Genomic DNA, 26,452 nt, shown 5'->3' on the forward strand with positions numbered 1-26,452 from the left:
TACTTCAGTCTTGTTAGTTTTAGACTTTTAGACCTGTATAATGTTTCATGAATTCACTGTTTTTAAAATTCAAGGTTGTTACAGAGTGGATATAGCAGGTTTATTGTGGACACATCATCATGCAACCGGTATACTTTTACAACACATGAAAAAATGTTGTTATAAATTTTCAGTCATCAGGGGAAATAACTAGAATTGCTTTAGCTATTCTGACTTAAATATTGACCATCCAGCCATTCAATAAGTTTTTATCACGCTACATCAGAAATACATTCTAGTTTTTTTTTTAGTTTTGACTTTAGCCCAACGAAATATGGTCTTGAACTTTAGACCTGTCATATAGCACAAACTATGGACCAGCAATTTTTAGAATGTTACTGAGTTCAAGGTTACAAAATGGCTGACATGTATTTATGAAGGTATGCTGTTTCAAATTATCTTTATGAATGTTTGTTGTATGTCTCGTATCAGAATGATTTAGATCTGTGTCAGTGGAAGATCTGGGACACCCCTTATTTCTCAATGAATATTTCACATTTAATTGAAGGTCAGCTTCTAAATGTGTTCACTATAGATCTATTAATACCTGGTTGTGTTTGACTGCATTTAACCCTTAACCTGCTATATTTCTATAATGGACTGGTCCATCTTTCAATTTTGACAGAACCACTTACTACTCAAAGGGGTTTTCACTGAAAATTTACTGACTGAATAGCGAACAGTGCAGACCATGATCAGACTGCACGGATGTGCAGGCTGATCTTGGTCTGCACTGGTCGCAAAGGCAGAATCATCTGCCGCCAGCAGGCTAAGGGTTAAATACAAGAATCTCAGTTTATGAAAATTTTTAATGCCTTAACATATTTAAATGGAGGATAATTTTTACAACTCCACTGTTTTATATAATTATATTGCTATATTTGATAAACTTATTGGAGATCAGGGTTTTACATTCCACAAATGTTAATGGTTGTATATTGTTAGAATGATGGACAGTTTATACTTCATGAACTTGTTCTGCTTATGTAGAAGTTTATGTTGATATTGAATTAAATATTATCAATTTTTCTACACATTAATATTCAAGACTATGGTGTACAAGATACCATGACATTTTGTGTATTTAAAGTGTCCAGTCTTGCAAACCATTGGGTTAACAGGAAAATGTTTCCATTCCATGACATTACCTTTTTTAAGGCTCTTTATGCAAAAATGAATGATGAATAATGAAACATTTTTACATTATTTTCTTCTATTTACCAGCATTCCACTTGTAAGTAAATAATTAAACAGTAATTCTAGCATAAAACTGCTGTTTCAAAGGGTGTTTTAATAGGAAAGTGAAGGTGTGTTAACAAGATCACATGGTGACAACACAACTTTTTATATATCCATATTATGTGGCTGCATGTAAAGGTATAATGTGCATATAAAGTATAATTTTACAGAAGGAAGTGAAGGGTTGCTGATAATCTATCTAATTAATTTTAGCTTTGTAAACGTTTTATGCAAGAATAGTGTTAACATGTGTTTGTTTCTCGTTATAAAATCTACAGAATCCCTCCAGATATGTTGGTGCCTGAGCCTGTTACATGAACTGCTCGCTAGCATCTTTGATTATTTTGAAATGAATAGGTCTCATGAAAACTGATTAGTATGATGTCTATTGCTGTTAGAAGTTTTGATAAAAGTTAGAATTGAATTCAAATCATTATTCACGATAAAACAGACCACAGATTGAAAACTCTAAAAGTTAGAAATGAAATAAATGTAGATGGGACCAGATATTTTAACTCAGATTATATGTTTTCTTTACATTATGTTGATATAAAGAGGACTTTACTGTTGAAGCTTGTTTTGAATACTCATAAAGATATTTTTCTAGCAATATTTATACATACTTTAGTGAAAATTTTTGTTTTGATGAAAAACTTGCATTTATTATTGCAATATCTGTTTAAATATCAACATGTTTTAGATAAGTGGTTAGAATTTGTCATTCCTTTTTTTTTTCAAACAAATGAATCTCATGAAATATACTCATGTAGTATGTGTAAGAGTTATGTATCTTTAGAACACATACTCAAACTGTTTAATTTTGTCACTGTCTCCATTTAAATGTTGTCTTCCATTCTATACATAATTGTCTTATATTTTTGTTAGTGTTGTGAGAATCTTTATTTTTTTAAATGGGAACAAAAGTGAGATAGATTTGATGCAATTATTTAAATTCACATGTTTATTCTTTGTTATATTCGGGTAACAGTTTATCTACATGCCTGCCTCATAAGGATTGACAATAAATTATGTACAGTATTCACTTGTTTGTCTTGTATTTAGAACAACTTATACTGTGGAATTATTAAATTTTGTGGGCAAAAAATTTCATGGTTGGGCAGAAACAGCTATTTCGTATGAATGAGAAGTCCTGGGTTCAACTTCCAAACATAAAACTAGAGCTATCACTAAAGCTGATGAATGTACCCCCCGCATGCACTGACACAGTACATTGCAATTTGACGCACACAAGATTGCATAATTATGTGGACTGTATGTATATAGACTGTATGTATACAGTATAGTAACAAAAAACAAAGTCCCATAACTATGCAGAATATTTATCTAAAAGAACGTAACATGCACCATGCACAACTAGGGTTGGCACTGATCACTTGTGTGAAGTTTCATTAAATTGTGTGCAAGGGTTCGGAAGATTAGGCGCGCACAAGATTGCATATACAGACTTTATGTACATAGTATGTTAACAAGAAACGAAGTCCCATAACTCTGCAATTTTTGTTGTTGAAAGAACCTAACATGCCCCACGCACAACTACTGTTGTTACTGATCACTTGTGTGAAGTTTCATTAAATTGTGTCAAGGGGATGAGGGGAGATGGTGCGCACAAGATTGTGTTTACAGATAGACAGATGGACAGACAGACAGACAACCTGTAACCAGTATACACCCCCCTTACAACTTTGTTGTTGGCGGGTACAATGAACTGAAATTTTACTTGTTGACATTTATTTCATGGTTTGACTCAATTACAAATCCACCAACATTAGTCCCCCATGAATATTAATGTTTTCACAGTATCAGTCACTTTAACCCTTAGCCTGCTGCAGGCGAATTTAACAGCCTTTGCAAACAGCTTGGAACCAGATCAGATGCCGATTAAATCGGCGTCTGATCAGGTTCCAAGCTGTTTGCTACTCTGACAATATTTCTTCCAATTTTGGAGCAAATTGAATGAACTTTACAATTTTAGCAGACGACATTTCCAGCAGACGACAATTTATCTAGCATGCTAAAGGTTAATATAATTTACGTTATATGTTGACACTAACTTGAGGAAGACCCTAAGGACAAATAGGAATATTCTTCAAGACACAGGATCACACCTGGGTAAGAACATTGGTACTGGCCTTGTACAAGTCCGCTTGAAAGCTTTATGGTATGGGTACACAAAACTGCAGATGAGCCGTGCCATGAGAAAATCAACATAATGGGTTTGCGACCAGCATGGATCCAGACCAGCCTGCGCATCCGCGCAGTCTGGTCAGGATCCATGCTGTTCGCTAATAGTTTCTCCAATTCCAATAGGCTTTAAAAGCGAACAGCATGGAGCCTGACCAGACTGCGCAGATGCGCAGGCTGGTCTGGATCCATGCTGGTCGCATACCCACTATGTTGGTTTTCTCATGGCATGGCTCAGATAATGTTAATCTTAAAGTTCTTGGAAAAAAGACAATCATATTTAAAACAATTGCATCTAAAATTTTGCCATGCACAATGCGTTCAGGTTATATAATGTTCCTTGTTCAGCTTGAAAAATCCAATTGCATTAAAGGAGTGAAATAAATATCGGTAAATAAGCAATAGAAAACAACAAAAATATGTGTAAAATTTAACAGTATTTATTCATAAGGAAATAAATACATGTAATAAGTTACTGGAATGATAATTGGTGAATAAATACAATATACAGTTAGTATAATAGTGCAGAAAGTTTATTAAATATTCATGGTTAATTCCATACTAGGTTAATGAACTTTCCATGTGGATTTTATGGTTGTGTAAGTAATGTCTAAATTCAACAAATACAAAAGTAAACGGCAGTCGCCAAGATGAAAATAAAACATGATTTGTTGGTAACCAGATTCGAGATTCATGTATACACTCACAAAAACCCACAATTCCCTGTATCCAGAGGCAAGCAAACCACTGAACACATACTGTAAAATCATTAAATTTTGTGGGCATTAAATTTCGTGGTTTTGGTCAAAACAGCAATTTTGTGGGGATATGAATTCGTGGATATCAACTTTTGAACATAAAATGAATGGGAATTTTACTTGTTCTTTGGGATTAAATTTCATGGATTAACTCAACCACGAAATCCACAAAAATTAGTCTCCCACGAATATTAATGATTTCACAGTAAACACATCTAACTCGTAAATCCATTTCACTTATAAATCCATTTAACTTATAAATCCATTTAGTTATAAATCCATTAAAAATCTATTTAACATTTTAAACATCTGTTGCAACAGAAACTAAATGATCAACTTTGTTATCTAGGCCAAGGAGAAAGCTAGATTATACTTAAGATTAGTAAAAACCTCTAATACTGATCATAGTAATAAAATAACCATTACCCCACAAGCTGACTAAGTGACCCTACCAAAATGTGAATTCTGGGTAACCCAGCTGGACAAATTATGAATAAAAAAATGACATACTATTATATCTACAAAAGTACTCTTGGTGATTAGAAGTTTGACCACTCGTAGAAGGAACTGATTTTTTTCTTCAATTAGAAAAAGAACATTAATCCTAAAACTAAACCAAATACTAACTTTTTCTACATGCAATAAAACATGCAAAGTACTGTCAATATTCCTTAATCAACACAAATAATACCTCTTTTTATATTCACTAAACATGCTACAGTTATGACGCCTAAATCTACACAAATAATAGGTAAATACCTCCTCCTGTATAAGTACTCATAAATCAAAACAAATAATTTTTTCTTTCTATATCCATGACTTGTAAAGCAACACAATACCTCTTTCTACATTGACTACACATGCTATAGTCATGACTCGTAAATCAACACAAATAATGCCTCTCTTTCTCTATCCATGAATCGTAAATCAACACAAATAATACCTCTCTTTCCATATCCATGACTCGTAAATCGACACAAATAATATCTCTCTTTCCGTATCCATGACTCGTAAATCAACAAAAATTTCTACATTGACTAAACATGCTACAGTCATGACTCATAAATCAACACAAACTAGAGATGCTTTTGAGAAAAGCGCATGTCTCCCACAGCTGCCCCTATGAAAAATGTCTAGTGTCTCAAGATGGTTTAGATGAGTGGATCCAATTAGATGGTCTGGATGAGTGGATCCAATCAGTAATTCAAGGGCCATACTTCAGAAGTGCCTGGGCGGATTTGGCTAGTTATCAAACTTGTCTGAGGTCTTATGGTCAAACACATTTTGTTCAAGTTTGGTGAAGATCGGATGAGAAATGCTCGACTTAGAGAGTGGACAAGTGTAAAAAGGCTGATTTTTCGGTGATTCAAGGGCCATAACTCCAAAATGCCTGGACCGATTTAGTTAGTTATCGAACTTGGCCGAGGTCTCATGGTCAAACACATTTTGTTCAAGTTTGGTGAAGATCGGATGAAAAATGTTTGACTTAGCGTGCGGACAAGAATAAAAAGGCCAATTTTTGGTAATTCAAGGGCCATAACTCCAATACGTCTGGACCGATTTGGCTAGTTATCGAAACTGGCCAAGGTCTTATGGTCAAACACATCTTGTTCAAGTTTGGTGAAGATCGGATGAGAAATGTTTGACTTAGAGTGCAGACATGAGTAAAAAGGCCGATTTTTCGGTAATTCAAGGGCCGTAACTCCAAAATGCCTTCACCGATTTGGCTAGTTATCAAACTTGGTCGAGGTATCATGGTCAAACACATTTTGCTCAAGTTTGGTGAAGATCGGATGAGAAATGTTCATCTTAGAGTGCGGACTAACTTGGTGACAGACAGACAGACAGACACACATACACACAGACTGGAGTAAATCAATATGTCTCCCACACCACTGTGTGGTGGGAGACATAATAATACCTCTCTTTCTATATCCATGACTCGTAAATCAACACAACCTCTTTCTACATTGACTAAACATGGTACCATCATTCTATCTATTACAGTTTTTACAATATTTAACATCAAAATAACATCAAAATAATTACGATTAGAAGGGCTGTCGAAAGACAGTAGGCTCGACTATTTGACAGCTTCTAAGACAAACGAGGGCCATAACATGATAAGATTAGGTAACAAAGTTATTTCATTACAACTTATAACAAATTTAAATATTATTTAATATGGCAATGTTAACAACTTGCATGCAAAATTTCAACAAAATTTCTATGTCCAAAAAATTGAACTAAATTCAACAAGAGTTATCTAACTTAGTTATCTCAAAAAATCTCATTAATGAGAAGAGTTGTCTTCAATTTCAATCGAATACATATAGTTCCTACGGAGAAAGAGTTTGATAAGTTAGTTGCACACAAAACTGTAACTAAGCTAAATAAACAAGTACAAAATGGGCAACAATTCCGAGTTATAAAACTTTCCCGTTATGATGTTTAACGAGGGACAAGATTTAGTGCAATAGCATTCCCTATGTATCTGTAATAGTCAAGCTAAAAATCATGACCTGCTGTAGTAGATCTAACACAATAATTGCATAAATACTAATAAAAAGTGACATTTTTCTCTTTCCTTACATGAAAGAACTCAAAGTCAGCAGAACATCAAAAATACATATAATTAACATACAATGTGTATATACATATATATATCAGGAATATACTATCAAACAGTCTTACAACATACTACGGAGAAAATAAAAAGTATTACACATATAGCACATAGTTCAAAATGGCTTGCTCATGTTTATAAATTGCACAAATTTGTAAAAATGTTCAGAATAAATGGATCAGCTCAGACACTAAGTATAAATGGAATCTCTACAGCAATATAGTCATGCTCAACTCTGTCTAATTGGTACAATGAAATATTTTTGTTTGTTGCTTTTTTTTGCTTCTTTTTTTTTTTTGGTGCGATTGGGGTTGGTGTCTGTAAACATCACATCAATACAACTAACTTAAAGATGACATATAAATGATATAATGACTTTCCAGCTCTTAAAGATGGAAGGAAATCCAAAGATGATTTTCAAAGCAAGGATGGGCAAGTGTGCTGAATCACCAACCTTCTCTACACTAGCTTCAATGCTTCCACACATGAAAGGATTCTAGAATCCCTGCTGGGTTTCAAATCAACAACAGTGATGGACAAGTGATTTGAAGTCAATGATGTTGACCACCCAACAAATTCTAAATATAGTAACATTTCAACCTCAATAAAATCACTGATTTTACTGGAAAACAGTAAGGACTAAATCTGATAGTGTTATTGGCCCTCAAACGATTTTAGTGAAAAGAATGGTATATAAACATCACTGTAACAAACATTACTCTAACACATAGAACACATTATCTTTAAAACCATTTGAAATGCTTTTCAATTTTATATATTTTATTTGGGTTTTACGGCGCACCAACACAGTAATGCTTTTCAAAGTCAACTTCTTCATAAGTGAAAGAAGGTACAATAAATTTCAGAATAATGTCAGATTTTACAACAACTTTTAAGTTTAAATATCCAATGTTAAAGTTGTTAATAATGCTATAGATTGGGAAAATTTTGCGACATCTTTATTTCTCAACTCCATAGTTGGCTGCAAACCTTGAGTGTTTATGTTTCTGTTTGAATTTGAAAATCACACTTTTCACAAATACCAAAACTATTTCATCACAAATATTACCAAAACTACAATCAATATTATAAAATTGTATACTTTTAAAAAACATACACAGAAAATGCACTAAATTGTATACTTTTCACTTCATTTTGTTTTCGTTTTCTCGTCCTTTTTGCATAAAGGACTTTTCCCTGATAAAATATGCATTTCCTTATTTTCAAAAGTTTCAGACGTTTTGTCTGAGGTCGCCACAGCATTGTTTATCATTGCAGCGGCCACATAGTCTACAGGGATAGTAATTGCTGTGGGGAATATTTTTGACACTGGGGTGAGCACTAATCGAGCAAAGGCCTCCATTGGTCTGCTTTCTTGCCTGTCCACCATCAATACACTGAAAAAATATATTTTATAGGAAAATGTAGACTATCATGAGGCTACATTGACTTTTCCTACCAGTTTGATTTCAATCCCAATGGCAAATAGCTTGCTTTTCGCAATTTCAGAGCTAAATTATTCCCAATTTTTTTTCACTTTTTCACCCCAAGAGTGTACCTACAAAACCTTAAACATCTGAAAAACAAGGCAATATGCAAACTTGACCCATTTATGCATAATTCTATCCTAAATGTTACATTTTGATAAAATATCACTTTTTTAACAATTCCATACCTAGACATTTTACAATGCATTCTTTCCAGGGTAAAGGCCCTGGCCCCATTCCTAAATCTTGCCCATTCCTAAATCAATGAAAAAAGATCACTATGCTATCTTTTGCCCACAGTATTTACTTCATCTGTTATGAAGTGCCTGACACTGGATTAATTTGTATGTAAAATCATTCAAGCATCATCATTTTTTTTTATAAATCCTTAAAGTCAATGCATGCAGCAAAGTTCATGAGAGGCACTCTCATGGTTTTAAAAAGCTGACTAGTGTTACTTCTGGAGTAGGAAAAGCCTATAATTTCCAGAAACTTTTCTCTTACCTTGCTATTGCTCTTAACTTTTTACTTACCCTGGTATTAAGATGGAACTTTTCACCTACCCTGTTCTGAAGAAGGACTTTTCACTTATCCTTTTCTGAAGAAGAACTTTTCACTTACCCTGGTCTGAAGAAGGACTTTTCATTTACCCTGGTCTGAAGATGGAACTTCTTATTTACCCTAGTCTGCATATGGAACTTTTCACTGACATAATTTTTCACTTATCCTGGTCTGAAGACCTAATTTTTCACTTACCCTGATCTGAAGATGGATTTTTTCACTTATCCTGGTCTGTAGATGGAACTTTTCACTTATCCTGGTCTAAAGAGGGAACTTTTCACAAATCCTGGTCTCGTCTGAAGATTTATTTTTTTCACTTATCCTGGTCTGTAGATGGAACTTTTCACTTACCCTGATCTGTAGATTGAAATTCTTATCTATCCTTGTTTGAAGATGGAACTTTTCACTTATCTTGGTCTGTAGATAGAATTTTCACTTACCCTGATCTGTAGATGAACTTTAAATACCCTGGTTTGAAGATGGAACTTTTTACTTACCCTGATCTGAAGATGGAACTTTTTACTTACCCTGATCTGAAGATGGAACTTTTTACTTAACCTGGTCTGAAGATGGAACTTTTTACTTACCCTGGTCTGAAGATGGAACTTTTTACTTACCCTGATCTGAAGATGGAACTTTTTACTTACCCTGGTCTGAAGATGGAACTTTTTACTTACCCTGGTTTGAAGATGGAACTTTTTACTTACCCTGATCTGAAGATGGAACTTTTTACTTAACCTGGTCTGAAGATGGAACTTTTTACTTACCCTGGTCTGAAGATGGAACTTTTTACTTACCCTGGTCTGAAGATGGAACTTTTTACTTACCCTGGTCTGAAGATGGAACTTTTTACTTACCCTGATCTGAAGATGGAACTTTTTACTTACCCTGATCTGAAGATGGAACTTTTCACTTACCCTGGTCTGAAGATGGAACTTTTTACTTACCCTGATCTGAAGATGGAACTTTTTACTTACCCTGATCTGAAGATGGAACTTTTTACTTACCCTGGTCTGAAGATGGAACTTTTCACTTACCCTGATCTGAAGATGGAATTTTTTACTTACCCTGATCTGAAGATGGAACTTTTTACTTACCCTGATCTGAAGATGGAACTTTTTACTTACTCTGATCTGAAGATGAAACTTTTTACTTACCCTGATCTGAAGATGGAACTTTTTACTTACCCTGGTCTGAAGATGGATAATCTTTGAAAGTGCATAACTTTTAAGGCTTCTTCCACTTGTCCCTGTATAAGAAATCAAGATTCAATTATATCCATAAAACAAGTGCAACATATGCTCAAGCAATGTACCTATCAAGTTTCAGAATGGAGTGAAAACTAAACTGCAAATACTCTGCATTGCAGTGACCATTACCTTGGACAAAGAAATTTCATAACCAGGAGTATGTTGCAAATGTTCATTTTTTACGCTAATTGTCACTATGATCTTAATCTTTACCCTGCTAAATTTTTAAACTGGACTGGTCCATCACTCAATTTTGGCAATACCATTTATTATTCAAAGGGGTGTTTGCTAATTTACTGACTGAATAGCGAACAGTGCAGACCATGATCAGCCTGCATGGATGTGCAGGCTGATCTTTGTATGCACTGGTCGCAATGGCAGAATCACTTGCAGCCAGCAGGCTAAAAGTTAACTTAAGACCCTTTATAGGTCATTTACTGACCATGTACAATATGGCTGCTAAGCTTGAGAGTCATACGTCACATCATTTTAAAACCATTTAAGTGGGAAAAAACAGCTGCTGTAACATTGACCTTTGACCTTAAAATCAATAGGGATCATCTATTGTCCAGTGGCAATACGCCTGCAAAGTTCTAGGGTCAATGCTCCTGTTAAACAAATTTGGGAGAGAACCTTAGAATGATGCTACAGACCATGTTTGATGAAGATCCATCAAGCGGTTCATAAGAAAAAGTTGTTTAAAGTTGTTGTTTTTTCTGTTTTTTTAGTTTTACATGTAGCAGCCACTTAAAAGAGCCAAGTGCACCAATTTGTAAAAATTTGAAAAGACCTTGCAAGAATGCTACTGGCCAAATCTGGTATAATTTTGATAACTAATTTCTGAGAAGATGTTTAAGAGAAAACTTTGACAATGTACCATCTGCCTATATACTAATAACTCACTCTTAACAAACTTCAGGTGAACTAAAAAAACTACTACTGCTAATGCTGCAAGAAACTACAGTGAATGAGTTCTTTCAACACACTTTTTACTACTTGTACTAAAATTGACAAGAGTATGAATCAATTTAGTTTTAAAGTAACAACAGCTGTCGGAGGACAGCAAAGCTCTAATATTCAACAGCATTGTCAATTGAATGAATACTAAAGTCCAAAAAGGGGCATAATTTTATAAAACAGGGTTATAGAACCTGTACAATGCATATCAGCTCATGACAATGGACAACTGTTTGAAGTGTCAATCCATTCTAATTAGTGGGCACTGAGCTTACATACCAGCTTACATACAAAAACTTAACCAAAAACTGCTAAGTCAAAAAAGGGGCATAAATTTGTAAAAATGCAAAGTAGCGTTATGGAACCTGTGCACTGCAGGTCAGATCATCACAGTGAATAAGTGTCTGAAGTTTCAATCCATTCCCATTAGTGGGTACTGAGATACCAGCTTACAAACAAAAACTTAACCAAAAACTGCTAAGTCGAAAAAGGGGCATAATTTTGTGAAAATGCAAAGTAGAGTTATGGAACCTGTGCACTGCATGTCAGACCATCGCAGTGAATAAGTGTGTGAAGTTTCAATCCATTCCCATTAGTGGATACCGAGATACCAGCTTACATATAAAACCTTAACAAAAAATTTCTAAGTCGAAAAAGGGGCATAATTTTGTAAAAATGCAAAGTAGAGTTATGGAACCTGTACATTGCAAGTCAGATCATCACAGTGAATAAGTGTGCAAAGTTTCAATCCATTCCCATTTGTCAGTACTGAGATACCAGCTTACATATAAAACCTTAACCAAAAATTTCTAAGTCGAAAAAGGGGCATAATTTTGTAAAAAAAAAGCAAAATAGATTTATGGAACCTGTGCAATGTAAGTCAGTTTATCACAGTGAATAAGTGTGTGAAGTTTCAATCCATTCCCATTAGTGGTTACTGAGATACCAGCTTACATACAAAAACTTAACCAAATCGGGATGCCGACGCAGACGCATGGGCGAGTCCAATAGCTCTACCTATTCTTTGAATAGTCGAGCTAAAAAGTTACATAATTCTTTTCCTAGCTCTATTGTCTGTTGTTTTCTACACATGCAACCTACAGAAAACCTCCTGAAACAAGTTGAGGACGCTTTCTATTTTTAGATCAAATCAAAGTGAACTCTCTATAAAAAGAGAGCTCATGGTTCAATGTTTATTTCAATATTTCATCACAGATTCAAATTTACAGAAAACTTTGAACAACACTGAAAAGTATGTCCCTTTGAATAAGAATAAGGTGTCTACTACAACATATAGTCACCTTTGTTCTGGTATATAGTGCACTACTGTTGGCATTAGCTCCGTATGTTGACATAAACTGCATATGTTGCATTCCACCCGACTTTGCCAGCTCAGCAGTCTTCAGTACATAGTCATAGTCTACACGCTTAAATCCTTCCTGCGAAAAAAAGTAAGAACGACATGTACATAATAATTACATGTACAGTAGCTGGCTTATTAGTTTAGTGTAAGAGAAAATCTGAAAGCGGAGCTCTGTCGACTGCCCATATTCTATTAACTGATAAAATTATTGTAACATGTTTATTATTTCGATTCTAACGACTCAAATAATTCGCATTTAACAGTTCTACATCTTCAGCATAATATGTCATTTCAGCCATATGCCGTTACAATTTACCCCCTTGGTTAAAAAGTGTTGCATAGCCAACGAAACATTTAGATACTTGTTTCATTTTTATCAGAGTTCTGAGAAGTATTTATAAACTAGTAATCGAACAGCTCGCAAACTTTTTGTGAACAGAATAATCATTTTTTGTTACTTGACCCAGTGTTATGAGCTAAAGTTTTGTATGACGTCACATCATTATGACATCATACTTTATGACGTCACTGCTGATTCATAACTGATTTAATTCGCTCGTAGAGATCAAAACGTGTTTTACAGCCCTGCACATAAGTCAGTATGACTTTTTATAGTAAATATGTTTTTGAAATATTGTTTACAACAGTTTGGCCCTATAATAATTTGTATGTAATGGAAAAGAAGTATCTCTTATGTTACAACCGTAGGGGGTAGCCTGTATCAGCCAGTCATATTTTATCGAAGATTCATATGAAGGCTGTTTTGCTATATCTTTATATAGCAATTAATATGAGTCGTGTTAGAATATTATTTTCAAATATCTTTACTAAGCCAAAATATGTATTTTTCCCATTGTCAGAATCATAATTTCTCATAAATTTTACATTGTGACTTTAATGCTAACTAAGGTAAGTTGAAACTCCTGCAAAATAACATCCAATTTTTTTAGAGTGATTGTGTCAAAAATTGCTGAAATTTGCAGTGAAAAAAAATAATTTGTTGATGATAAATTCAAAACAAATGAAGGAATAGTTTTACATTTAAAGAGAAATCAGAAAAAAAGAAAAAGAAAAGTGAAAGGTGGATCAAACAGTAACATACCACTCCAACCTTCCCACGTGTTGTTCCAAGGCACCAAAATCCAACATCATGTCCTTTAAATTCCTCAGTGTAATCATCTAGTTTCTCAAAGTCTATTACTTTTTGTTCCTGTAAAAAGTATAATAAACAGTTTCAGAGAAGTAGTCATATACATGCTATTGTGTACATTAGTGTTAGACACTGCTAAGTGAACTGCAGAGAATTAGTTTCAACATGCCGCATATTGTAACTAGAACCAACTACATACTTATGAAAAATTTCTTTTTTAACCCAGATGCATTTTTTTCACTCTACTGTTCAACTTACAAATTCTGGACCTACAACGTTCCTGTCTAATGCAATTTCTCTCCGACCAATAAGAGTAACTTTCTTGAACAATTTTTCCTGTGCCAGTTGCTTTACAAGCACCCTCCCTGTCTCTCCAGTATGACCAAGTACAACAGCCGTCTTGCTTGCTTGGCGGAACATCTCACGCTGGTCTTCTGCTGCCTCAGCCATACTGTTAACAAAAACAAGAGGACCATGAATCAGGAAGGTCTAATACGGGGAGTAGAAACTCCGTATAAATCAATACATTTATCTATATTATGCTGTCTTCCATACCTGTAAATATCGACCAGTCGTTAGCGATCGATATTTTGTTTTCGCCACTATTCGTTAGCGTGTAATTAGCATATTACCTCATGTTAATCATGGAGCTATAACACTTTTTGTTCAAAGGGTTTACCAGTCACATGTTAAGTGGCGATAATTAGATGATCAGAGATTGATCTAAAGGGATTCCGAAGGAAAAACAGCATGCAGCTGCATGTGGTGTTATGCTTAATTATTATGAATTAACTCGAGCTCACTTCCCTGAAGAAATATTTTACCACATAACTTCAAACCTTTATCAAAGGACCGATTTTTGTTGGATTTGAATAAACTAGACCTATCACTAAAGGTGATGAATGTACCCCTCACATGCACTGACACAGTACATTGCAATTTGACGCACACAAGATTGCATAATTATGTGGACTGTATGTATATAGACTGTATGTATACAGTATAGTAACAAAAAAGAAAGTCCCATAACTATGCAGAATACTTATCTAAAAGAACGTAACATGCACCATGCACAACTAGGGTTGATACTGATCACTTGTGTGAAGTTTCATTAAATTGTTGGCAAGGGTTCGGAAGACTGCATATGCAAGATTGCATATGCAGATTGTATGTACATAGTATGTGAACAAGAAACAAAGTCCCGTAACTCTGCATTTTTGTTGTTGAAACAACCTAACATGCCCCATGCACAAGTACTGTTGTTACTGATCACTTGCGTGAAGTTTCATTATATTGTGTCAAGGGGATGAGGAGAGATGGTGCGCACAAGATTGTGTCTATGTATATAGTATAGTAACAAAAAACAAAGTCCCGTAACTCTACAAATTTTTTTTCTGAAAGAACCTAACATGCTCCATGCACAACTACTGTTGTTACTGATCACTTGTGTGAAGTTTCATTAAATTGTGTCAAGGGGATGAGGAGAGATGGAGCGCACAAGACTGTGTCTATGTATATACTATAATATAGTATAGTAACAAAAAACAAAGTCCCGTAACTCTACAAATTTTTTTTCTGAAAGAACCTAACATGCTCCATGCACAACTACTGGTGTTACTGATCACTTGTGTGAAGTTTCATTAAATTGTGTCAAGGGGATGAGGAGAGATGGTGCGCACAAGATTGTGTCTATGTATATAGTATAGTAACAAAAAACAAAGTCCCGTAACTCTGCAAATTTTTTTTCTGAAAGAACCTTACATGCCCCATGCACAACTACTGTTGTTACTGATCACTTGTGTGAAGTTTCATTAAATTGTGTCAAGGGGATGAGGAGAGATGGTGCGCACAAGATCGTGTCTACAGACAGACAGACGGACGGACAGGCAGACAACCTGAAACCAGTATACCCCCCCTTACAACTTTGTTGTCGGGGGGTACAATAAAATGGAAAAAAAAACCCAGAAAGCTGACACTTTTCTTAATCTTGTAGAGCCATAATTATAATAATTGTTTTTAATGTCAGATTTCTACATACAGAAACAAACATTCTTTTTGAATGCAGAGAATGTTTCAAACGAAATTGTTGTTTAAACTCCAAAAATTAGTTTAATAATTTAATCTTAAAACTGATGTGTGAAAAATACAATGTATTTAAATGAAAATAACAATAATTTTTTTTTTTAAGAGGCTGACAACGAAGTTACATTTATTATTCCGAACTTTTAGATACAACTGCAGAAAATCATCTAGGTTTATCACGGATTTAAATGATGAAGCTATTTTCATTAAAATATGTCCTAATTTTATTGTTCTAAATACTCTGAATCAACAAGACAAATATCATGTAAATAACAGCATCTTTCTCTCTGGGTAAGACAAGCCTAGATTTAGCCATTTTCACAGGGCGAAAAGTAACATTAATGTAGATATTTTCCATTTAAAAACAGATGCAGGCAATAATTTCATGGCAGAACTTTTGTTTGCAACAAAAAATTCAACAAATGCTTTCCCAGATTTTCACTGAAAGGACGAGTTAAACTGTAAGGCGTAAGTGTGTGAGTAATAGCAGAATAACCTACGGCATACGCTTCGATTGGACGACAGCACAAGACAAGATAAATGCCGCTTTCCTGTCCCCATATCAGTTGTTCCAGCATGAATGCAATATATTGCTCACCTGACACAGTCCTTACCCATGAACAAAATGGAGAGAGGACCTTACAAGAATGGTACAGACCAAGTTTGGTAATGATTCAGCAAGAGTTCATGAGAAGAAATTGTTTAAAAGTGAAAATCTAAATTCTAATGCCAGACAACGGACGATCGACACAGTCTATCACAATCGCTCACCCTGAACTTTGGTTCAGACATACTTTGGTTCAGACATGCTAAAAACAAAAAAACTAATCCAGATAAGTATTACCACTGTTGTATGATTTGTGCCTGTGGGTGGAATGGTCAGGGCGGTGGAAAGTGGGGTGGGGGGGAAATACAGGCTTACTTGGACTAAGGCTGATTCAGCCCAAATTTACTTGGCTTATTCGGCCCATATTGTTTAAGTTTTCCTGACACTAATATCATGAGTAAAAATAACATTTATGAGTATTATGTTTAATTTCTCATGCAAAGAATAATTAAAGTGCTTATTCAAATGCATAAAGGGGGTAAAGGTAAATTTTTATTTACCGTCACTTTGTGTTCAAAACAATTACCATAAGCTCAGTAGAGCTTTTCTCCTCAGCTTGCCAGGAGAATGCAGAGCCCGAGTATAACCTGCAAAGTAGCACTTCAGTGGATTCCATCCCATTGTGGACTTGCAGGCAATGAAGAGGCAGACAAACTGGCTAAGCTATGAGCTCAGTCAGAACAACCAACAGAACCTGTGAGTTACAAGGAGAAAGTCACCATCATCAAGGCACTAACGAGACCAAGGATGGAGGAAGATGCTTTTCATCTCCTTGATCGGTCTGAACAAGTGATGATGGTCAGGCTCTGCTCAGGGCACAACAAGCTCAATGCTCACATGTACAAGAAATACAGACTGACATCATCGCCAACTCGTCCATGTGGTGAAGAAGATGAATCTTGAACGTTTCGACCCCAAGACATTTCGACCCCAAGACATTTCAACCCCAAAATTTAATTTTCTTGGATAATTCGACCCCAAAGACATTTCGACCCCAAGACATTTCGACCCCTCAGAAATAGTTGTATGTTTTCATTTTATATTTCTTCCATTTTACATATTTTAGAAAATATGAATATATAGATCTATATAAATATTCTATTTTTAAATACATGTCAGTGAATAAACAGCGCTGGTCGGAAAGGATCGGCCGTATGTTTATTATTGTAACTAATTGAGTTATTTCTTCATGTTATTTTGATAATCTAAGAAGAAAATATATTATGAAAAAACAGTTTTTAAAAGAATTATATCATGTTTATATATGAATATAAAAACGTTTACTGCATTTTTTGCCAAAGCACGAATAATGTCCTTTGATTAGTCCTGATAGAGTTTGATTGGATTATCACACCTATTGATTATATCAATTAATCAGTATATTTGTAAGCACACACAAATGACATGTGACAAACAATGTCTACAAGGTAAGTGCAGTTAAATATGATAAGCTTTTATTTAATTTAAAAGCTAACAAAATTATGGTGATTGTGGTTCATCCACGAGTGCGCAAATTTCCCGTGCGCTCAACAAATTTTCAACTTCGTATAAAAACGTTTTGTGCATTTTATTTTCCTTTTGTAAATTAATTATTTATTTGAGATATGATTGAATTCTATCATAAACCCTAAAAATACGATTTATTAAAGAAATACCTGTGTACATTAGAATATTTTAGGACATGGAAATTCCGAATGTACAAATTTCCAGTGCGTACGCCGATTTTCAATCATGTACAAGACGTAACGCGCAAAAGTATTTTAATTTCCTTTTGAAAAATAATAATTTATGATCTATATGTTTGAATTCAGTCATAAATCACTTCAAAAATACCATTTGTTGAAGAAATACGGGTGTATTTCAGTTATGGCAATTTCCCGCGTGGTCGCCGAATTTCAATCTCTTATAAAATCGTTTTGCTTAAAGAATTTTATTTATCCTTCTGAAACTTATTATTTATATTATACACGAATGATTTCTGCAATAAACCCTACAAAAATACCATTTATTAATAACAAGAGATCACAAAGTGATCTTGGCGCCCACCAATATGCCATTTTTGAGTGTTCCAAATTTCAAGACTTACTGACTAGCTCAAGGTCAAATTTCATTTCCGTACACAACACTGTGCAATGGTCCAAATTCGAAAGCTGTAGCCAGAGTAATGTGAAAGTAGGTCACTAGATCAATTTCAAGGACAAAGTTCTTTGCACACAAAACTTTGCATGTGCAACAAGTTTGAAGGCTGTAGTTTGAGAAATTTGGAAGTAGGTCACTAGGTCAATCTTAAGGTCAAAGTTTATTTTGGTACACAAAACTATGCAAGTGGTCCATTTGAAGGCTGTAGCTTGAGAAATGTGAAAGTTGGTCACTAGGTCAAAATCAAGGTCAAATTACACTTCAGAACACAAATCTATGCATGTGGTCCAAATTTAAAGCCTGTACCTTCAAAAATGTGAAAGTAGGTCAATGTCAAGGTCAAAGTTTGTTTCGTTACACAATCCTATGCATGTGGTCTAAATTTGAAGCCTGTAGCTACAGAAATGTGAAAGTAGGTTACTAGGTCAATCTTAAGGTCAAAGTTCATTTCGGTACACAAAACTATGCAAGTTGTCCAAATTTGAAGGCTGTAGCTTGAGAAATGTGAAAGTAGGTCACTAGGTCAAAATCAAGGTCAAATTTTATTTTGGAACACAGAACTATGCATGTGGTCCAAATTTGAAGCCTGTACCTTCAAAAATGTGAAAGTAGGTCACTAGGTCAATGTAAAGGTCAATGTTTGTTTCGGTATACAAAACTATGCATGTGGTCCAAATTTGAAGACTATAGCTTGAGAAATGTGAAAGTAGGTCACTTGGTCAAAATCAAGGTCAAATTTCATTTCAGAACATGAAACTATGCATGTGGTCCAAATTTGAAGCCTGTACCTTCAAAAATGTGAAAGTAGGTCACTAGGTCAATGTCAAGGTCAAAGTTTTTTTCAGTGCACAAAACTATGCACGTGGTCCAAATTTGAAGGCTGTAGCTACAGAAATGTGAAAGTAGGTCACTAGGTCAAAATCAAGGTTAACTCATGTCAAGGTTCATCTTGCCACTCAAAACCATACATGTGGTCCAAATCTGAATGTTGTAGGTTATTGACAAGAAGATTTTAAAAGCTTTTCCCTATACAAGTCTATATGAACCATGTGACCCCCAGGGCGGGGCCATTTTTGACCCTAAGGGGATAATTTGAACAAACTTGGTAGAGAACCACTACATTAAAAATGCCAAAGCCCTAGTCTTTGTGGTTTGGACCAGAAAATTTTCAAAGTTTTTCCCTATATAAGTCTATGTAAACCATGTGACCCCCGGGGCGGGGTCATATTTGACCCTAGGGGGATAATTTGAACAATCTTAGCAGAAGACCACTAAATGATGTCACAAACAAAATATCAAAGCCCTAGGCCCTGTGGTTTTGAACAAGAGGTTTTTCAAAGTTTTTCCCTATACAAGTCCATATTAACCATGTGACCCCCGGGGCATGGCCATATTATACCCAAGGGAAAAAATTTGAATCATCTTGGTAGAGGACCACTAGATGATGCTTCATACCAAATATCAAAGCCCTAGGCTCTGTGGTATTGGACAAGAATATTTTCAAAGTTTTTCCCTATATAAATCTATGTAAATTATAGAAATAAACAAAGGGCCATAACTCATTCAAAAATTGTTGAACCAGTCTGATTTTCAGGGGGACACAACTAGGGTACCAATACATCATTCTGACAAAGTTTGGTCAAAGTCCCCCTGGTAGTTTCTGAGGAGATGCGATAACGAGAAATTGTTAACGGAAGGACGGACGGAATGACGGACGGACGGACGGAAGGACGACGGACCACGGACGCAGAGTGATTTGAATAGCCCACCATCTCATGATGGTGGGCTAGAAAAGGGTGTATTTCGGTAATGGAAATTTCCCGCGCGGTCGCCGAATTTCAGTCTCGTATAAAGTCATTTTGCGTGAACGCATTTTATTTTCCATTCGTATTTTATTCATTTATGATATATATGATTGAATTATTTAAAAAAAAACTTCAAAAATACCTTTAACTTACAAAATACAGGTGTATCCCGGTTATGGAAAATGTATTCCGGCGTATCCCGGTTTTTTAGGTGGATTCCGGTTTAATGTGTGACCGAAATCGCTTGAAGTTGCTTAAATCATACTTTTAAAATCATACATTAAATCACGTGTATTTGCTAAAATATTTAATATAGAAAAAAGTAATACGGCTGTCACATTTTCTTTACAGATATGAAATATGATAATAATTTTTTCCCCGTTTTTAACAGAACAGTACTCACATATTCTTACATTTTGCAGAAACGGGGCTTTCGTGTTTGATATTTTACAACTGCAAGGAATGTCGTACATAGAAAAGAAAAGAGCAGTTTGTAAATAACAAAAATCATATTCTGTAAAGCAAATACTTTATGTGTGCGTCAAAATCGTGTACGAAAATAACATTAAATGCGAAAATAAGCAATATGTTGTTTAATTTCCTATTGTTTTCTTTACATTTTCGCGCAAATTAAAGATAATGTTGACACATGTTTATAAATATCCGATGTCACCACAATCGCTTGTTAATTGCAATGCGCACTGCAGATAAATGCACACCTGCTGTATATCAACAAACAATTAATCAAGGTGTGATAATCCAATCAAAAGATTACGTGTTTCTGATTATGATTTTAAATATCAATATAAGGCCATCCTTAAAAAATTGTTTGTTTGCAGTAACGCGACCCAGAATTTTTAGTGTGAGTAGGTAGGTAGGGATTTTTTTTTTTTCGTTTTTTTTTTTTTTTTTTTTTGGTATGCTAATTGTACAACACCTGCATTTTCTTTTGTAACCCTCTGGTTTATACACCTTCTGGGTACTAACACTTCTCTGTAGAATGCTCACTTGATTGTAACATATCTGCAAGGGTGGTAGTTTTCACAAAGTATGAATACTAATATTACTAGTAATATTACCTTTTTAATAACAGTAAAAACAACAGACAGCCTGACACCAGTTAGAAACAGAGCTTATTATCTCCATATGAACTTAAAAATTTAAGATTATCAATATATTAAACAAAAATAATTGGCCAGACCTTTTGAATGTCTTTGCACTGGCTAGGGTAATAAAAAAACATTACATTCCTAAGGATTCAGCATTGAAGTGCATAGCAAAATCTTCGATATTTTAATACCCTGTAGACCTGAGTCTGATTACTAGCACCGCACTCCTTCAAAGCCTATGTATCATGTAATTTTAAGACAATACTTAATTGCTTTACATTGTTTTCTCCGGGCTTAAGCTATGTTAATATTTTAGGGAGAAGTCATTTCTTCCTCAGCTAAGATTATGGAGAAGTGGAGAGATTTTAGGGAGAGGTGGAGTGATTTTAGGGAAACGCGGAAGGATTTTTAATAGCGCCATGACATGCAAGTTGAAAATGGAACTAAATATACTTATCAATGTAAACCTAATTTCTTATCCTTGTGAATCTAATGTGATTAAAGGTGGATAATCAGATTTTGGCTAAGTAACGGATTTGTTTTAAGCTTTAACATCTGATCATTTACACTCATTTATGTTCAGTTAGCGCTTAATACAAGTTAGGTTTTCACTGGAGATATTTTTAATAATTGGTTTTCCTATTGCAGTTGCCCAACCAAGATCGAGTTATTTTATCATAAGTATAAAATGTGATAAACATACTTTACCTAAGAAAATGTATAACTAACCGATATATTGTATTATATTCGTAAAATAATTGCATTAACAATTACATATATAGAGTGCATTCATTAGAAATGCAAGTCTGAAAAATTATTATTACCTCCCTTTGCCTATCTTGGTTGCAACCAAGATAGAACGGAAAAAAATGAAATTCAGAAGCTACATGCATTTTAAAACCCACCTTTTGATTCAGATTGTTAAATATTTGGTATATCTATCCAATGCGAATGTAAAACTCGGAATTATATGGAAATAAAAAGAAATACCAAGCATTTTAAATATTTTCATATTAAAGGGGAGTAATTACAAATTTTTATGAAAATCAATAAAGTATACATTTCTAACAGGGATCTAACTCTAAGTAATGGGTATTTTTGTTTCTTAAATAAATCTCTAACAGAATATACAAAAAGTAAAAAATGTCACTAAATTTTGCTTAAATGTGATTGACCACCTTTAAACTGCCAATTAAAGTTTTTTTCACTCTTGCAATGATTGCCTTAACCAAGAAAAGCCTAATCTGAATATGAATACAATTAAAAAAAGCTAGGTTAATTCCATATCAGCAAAAATAAATCAAGCTTCCAGTGCTAATGCACTCAAAGTCAAAACACAAAAACCCATAAAAGCATTTCACAGTCACTTCTTGAATTAAATACATGTCAATAGCAGTGACACTATGACATCACACATAATACACGTCTTCTTTGATCGGCTAGTGTCTTCTTTGATCTGCTACTGTCGGCACACATTAAAAGAAACAGTTGTCAAACAGATTAAACCCAGTTTCTGATGGCAGGTGTCAAAAATTTGCATGAATTTCAGTTACATTATTTAAGTCACAGAAAGTTTCAGTAATAATAACTATGTTTCTAAAGCCTGGGTTTTGAAAAATAGGAAAAAGTGGACCCATGGAAATTTAATTTCACGCAAATAGGAAAATCTAGAAACGTAAGCATTATGGATTTCTTTCGCTGGTTTTAGTCATTGCATTGATGTTTAACTTTATAAATAAATTTTCAGGTAAGAAAATTTTGTTTGTCTAATATTTTTGACGTTTATTGTGCTCTTTCCAAGTGAGTTGTGCAGTGTCACTGCAGTTTTATCCTCGGGGCAGATTAAAAAGATTATGCAACGACAAAAGATCGAAACTAAAATTATTATTTGTTTGCAAAATTGTTTGAGAAATTATGACAGAATGACATCCAAGAATTTAACTATCCCAGATGTTTTACGTACGAGAAAAATCATTATTTTACAAATCTAAAACTTGGTTAAATACGTCTGCAGTATTGCACAGATAACACTATGTACCACGATTTGTCCATGTGGAATTTTCTAAACAACTTTTTGCATGAATTTTTGTAGTATATCAGGAAATCGGCAGGGCGTTCGGTAGACCCGAGGTTCTGGGTTTTCACTCGCACTTATCGACAAAAACTCGTATTTGACCCGCACAAAAAAATTTCCCGTGTGTCGGCTTGACCCGAGGAAATTTTTTTTATGCGTCACGAGTTCGAAAGAACTGCCCCTTGTCAATCAAAATCCCGGTGAATTCGAATATTGTTCGCCGCCATAAGCGGAAGTATGGCAGTAGGCGGAGCTTGGTATATTAATCAGCTTCTGGCAGATGTCAATCATGCCACGCGCCGACTGACACGTGGGCTTCTCGCGGTTTGTATTTGGTACAAAAATGTCCGTCATTGCTAAAGGTATTTATTGATCAATGTGTAAAAGTTAATTGATAAACAATGCATAGAAGAGCAGCCTATTATCGTATTTGTGTCACTTGTTAATTAGCGGTATACAGAAAGCGTAACATTCACACATTTTGTTTCTTATCGGTCATATCGATCATTCATGTAGTTGAACCTCAACGAACACTGTCTAGGAAAACTTATACAAATACAAATAGTTACCCAAAAGAAATAACGAAACAGGAAAGAATAAAAACATGGCACCGATAAAAAAAAAAATTCCGAGTTTTGGGTTAAAAAATTGTTTGAGTCGCGGCGATTTTCGTGAGTCGGTCGCGTTACTGCAAACAAACAATTTTTTAAGGATGGCCTAATGAAGATGATGACATCTTAAACTTCTTTGAGTTACATTATAATTATTTATATTTGGTCGAATCCCATAGAAATGAGATGCATATATCTTTCGAAAAAAAAAGTCAAATAAAGATAAATAAATAAATAAAGAGGTATTAAAGATGTGACTTTATTAAAGTTATTTTCATAATTAAAATCGGCGAAATCGGCCCATGATTTAAAAATCTTTTCTTTTTTTTTTAATATAGCCGTGAACTAAAATAGTCTTTAAGATGATTTGAACATATAAATAAACACCAAGTATGAAAATATGTTATATGAAGATGAAGGTTATTTTAAGACAGATAATCAGAACGATTTGTTCATAAATTATTTACGTAATAAACGCGGTTGATACATAAATCTCGTTATTTTAATAATTTATAAATGATGATTATTTCGGTATTGTTCGGTATTGTGAGATAAAATTCAATTATTTTTTCATATGAAGGCATGTACTAATATAGACTTTAAGAAATTAAAAAAAAGAATTTTAGAAAATAAAGAAATTTAGACAAATAGATCTATGGCTCATTTTTGTAAAAAAATCTTATTTTCGCGAAAATAACCGTATTTTAACATTTTAAATTAAATTGTTAATTAAGCGTTATTACATTTTGAAATTGCTCAATTATCTATAGATTAAAGCTTAATTACAATAATGACGGCATTCTTAGATGTTTTCAGGCATATCATTGAATGGGGTCGAAATGTCCAAGGAGTTGGGGTTGAAATGTCTTGGGGTCGAATTGTCTCTTGGGGTTGAAATGTCTTGGGGTCGAAATGTCTTGCTAGCAAGAAGATCAGACTGCGGAGCATATACTTCAGAGATGTAAAAGGCACGACCAGGAGCGAGCTGCGACTTGGCCGATAGATACCTCAATCCACCAGAAACTGTATGGAGGCATTGAGGATCTTCGGCAAACCACAAGTTTCATTGAAGCTACTGGTCTGACAGTGTAGATTTTGAGCGACCCTATTTAGGGCGGGGAGGGGGGGGGGGGGGGGGGGGGGAAGTGCATAAAAATTTTGTTCCAAACCACAAGCATCTGTGTGGAATACTGCATGCAGAGAATGGAAAATACAAGGACAAATTAATGTTAGGTGTGATTACCGGAATGACGTTTTTGCCTAAATAATTTGGTTGATAATCATGAATAATTAATGATCGCAAGTATTTTGGGCGACATAAACTGACCTGCATAAAGTATCTACATTAAGAATAGGTGAGTATTCATGAGAGAGGAAAAATCCACCAAGACAAACTGCAATAAAAGCAACAGCAATAGCTACTCCTGGAATTATTTCGTCGCACTTGAACCATAACATTTTCTAAAAGTTCACTTCCGTGCGCATACGTCACAAAATATGTGCAAAATTAATATGCGGACGAATCTGTAATATATAAGTATCGCTGTCATTTCAAAAAAAATTACTCGAACTAATGACGTAAATATCTACAATTTACATCCTTTCATGAGTATTTTCAGCTCATAAAGTTGGTTTATAAAAAGATGTAGATATTTACGACCTTGTTAGAAGTTAGTAGCTACATTCATGTTGGGTACCCCTACAGGCCAGCTACATTTGTTTGGTTAGCAGCTGGATAGATCCCCGGCTAATTTTAGTTTGCTTTTTTTTGCTCTTACCTGTATTCAAAACAAAAGACTGCCATATTAATTTGAAATCATATTTCAATAAATTAATCAGTAGATTTCACTATATACTTGCTTGATATTTAGTTGCAGAATATATTAAAGTCGTTATATTGAAGTAACAATCTTGAACTACTCTCATTACCGCCTGTATCCACCCCTACAGTTTGCAATGACTTAGTCAATACCTCTTTTAATTGAACGACTGATTATGCTATGTCTGAATAAACCACGCTTTAGATTAAGTTTCTCTCGTAAATGATGTCGCAAGTGTGCCAGACGAAAGCTTTGATTCAGATGCTACGCCATCGCCTGTGGTTGACCAGGATGTGGACGATCGTCAAATGTACTAGCGATATAGACGACACATGCACACCGAGAGTAGTAGCAAACATCTATCATTACGTCCTGCATGCATCTGACCAATTGCATGTCCATGACTTCGACGCTTTGGAAAGCCTCACTATACGTAAATACATCAACGATATGCTTTTATAAAAAGGCGACACCTTTTATAATTGTATTAAAATCAAACTATGCACGAAATACCAGTGCACGTCGGAAGGGTAATTCCTCTAATATTGTAACAACTTGTGGCTTGCAACGAAT

The 26,452-nt window shown here is 34.6% G+C and overlaps 1 protein-coding gene across 1 annotated transcript; it reads right to left on the minus strand.

Moving 5' to 3' along the window:
• Positions 1 to 3,904: 3,904 nt before the first annotated feature.
• On the minus strand, positions 3,905 to 25,537 carry LOC123536220 (oxidoreductase HTATIP2-like). Its single transcript, XM_053528977.1, has 6 exons — positions 25,387 to 25,537; positions 13,891 to 14,083; positions 13,585 to 13,692; positions 12,421 to 12,558; positions 10,100 to 10,161; positions 3,905 to 8,261 (listed from the first exon to the last, which is right to left on the minus strand). The coding sequence occupies exons 1-6, from the start codon at positions 25,515 to 25,517 to the stop codon at positions 8,015 to 8,017; spliced, it is 879 nt and encodes a 292-aa protein (XP_053384952.1). The 5' UTR covers positions 25,518 to 25,537; the 3' UTR covers positions 3,905 to 8,014.
• Between the last annotated feature and the right edge of the window lie 915 nt (positions 25,538 to 26,452).

The sequence above is a fragment of the Mercenaria mercenaria genome, chromosome 17 (genome assembly GCF_021730395.1).
Source record: "Mercenaria mercenaria strain notata chromosome 17, MADL_Memer_1, whole genome shotgun sequence".
In the NCBI taxonomy this organism is placed as follows: Eukaryota; Metazoa; Mollusca; class Bivalvia; order Venerida; family Veneridae; genus Mercenaria; species Mercenaria mercenaria.

Excerpts from the sequence above, each read along its gene's own strand:
- LOC123536220 (XM_053528977.1), bottom strand. The coding sequence starts at position 25,517 with ATGTTATGGTTCAAGTGCGACGAAATAATTCCAGGAGTAGCTATTGCT. Across the intron at positions 14,084-25,386 it reads AATGTAGATACTTTATGCAG|TATGGCTGAGGCAGCAGAAG; the intron begins GTCAGTTTATGT and ends TTTTGTTAACAG. Across the intron at positions 12,559-13,584 it reads CACGTGGGAAGGTTGGAGTG|GAAGGATTTAAGCGTGTAGA; the intron begins GTATGTTACTGT and ends TTTTTTTCGCAG.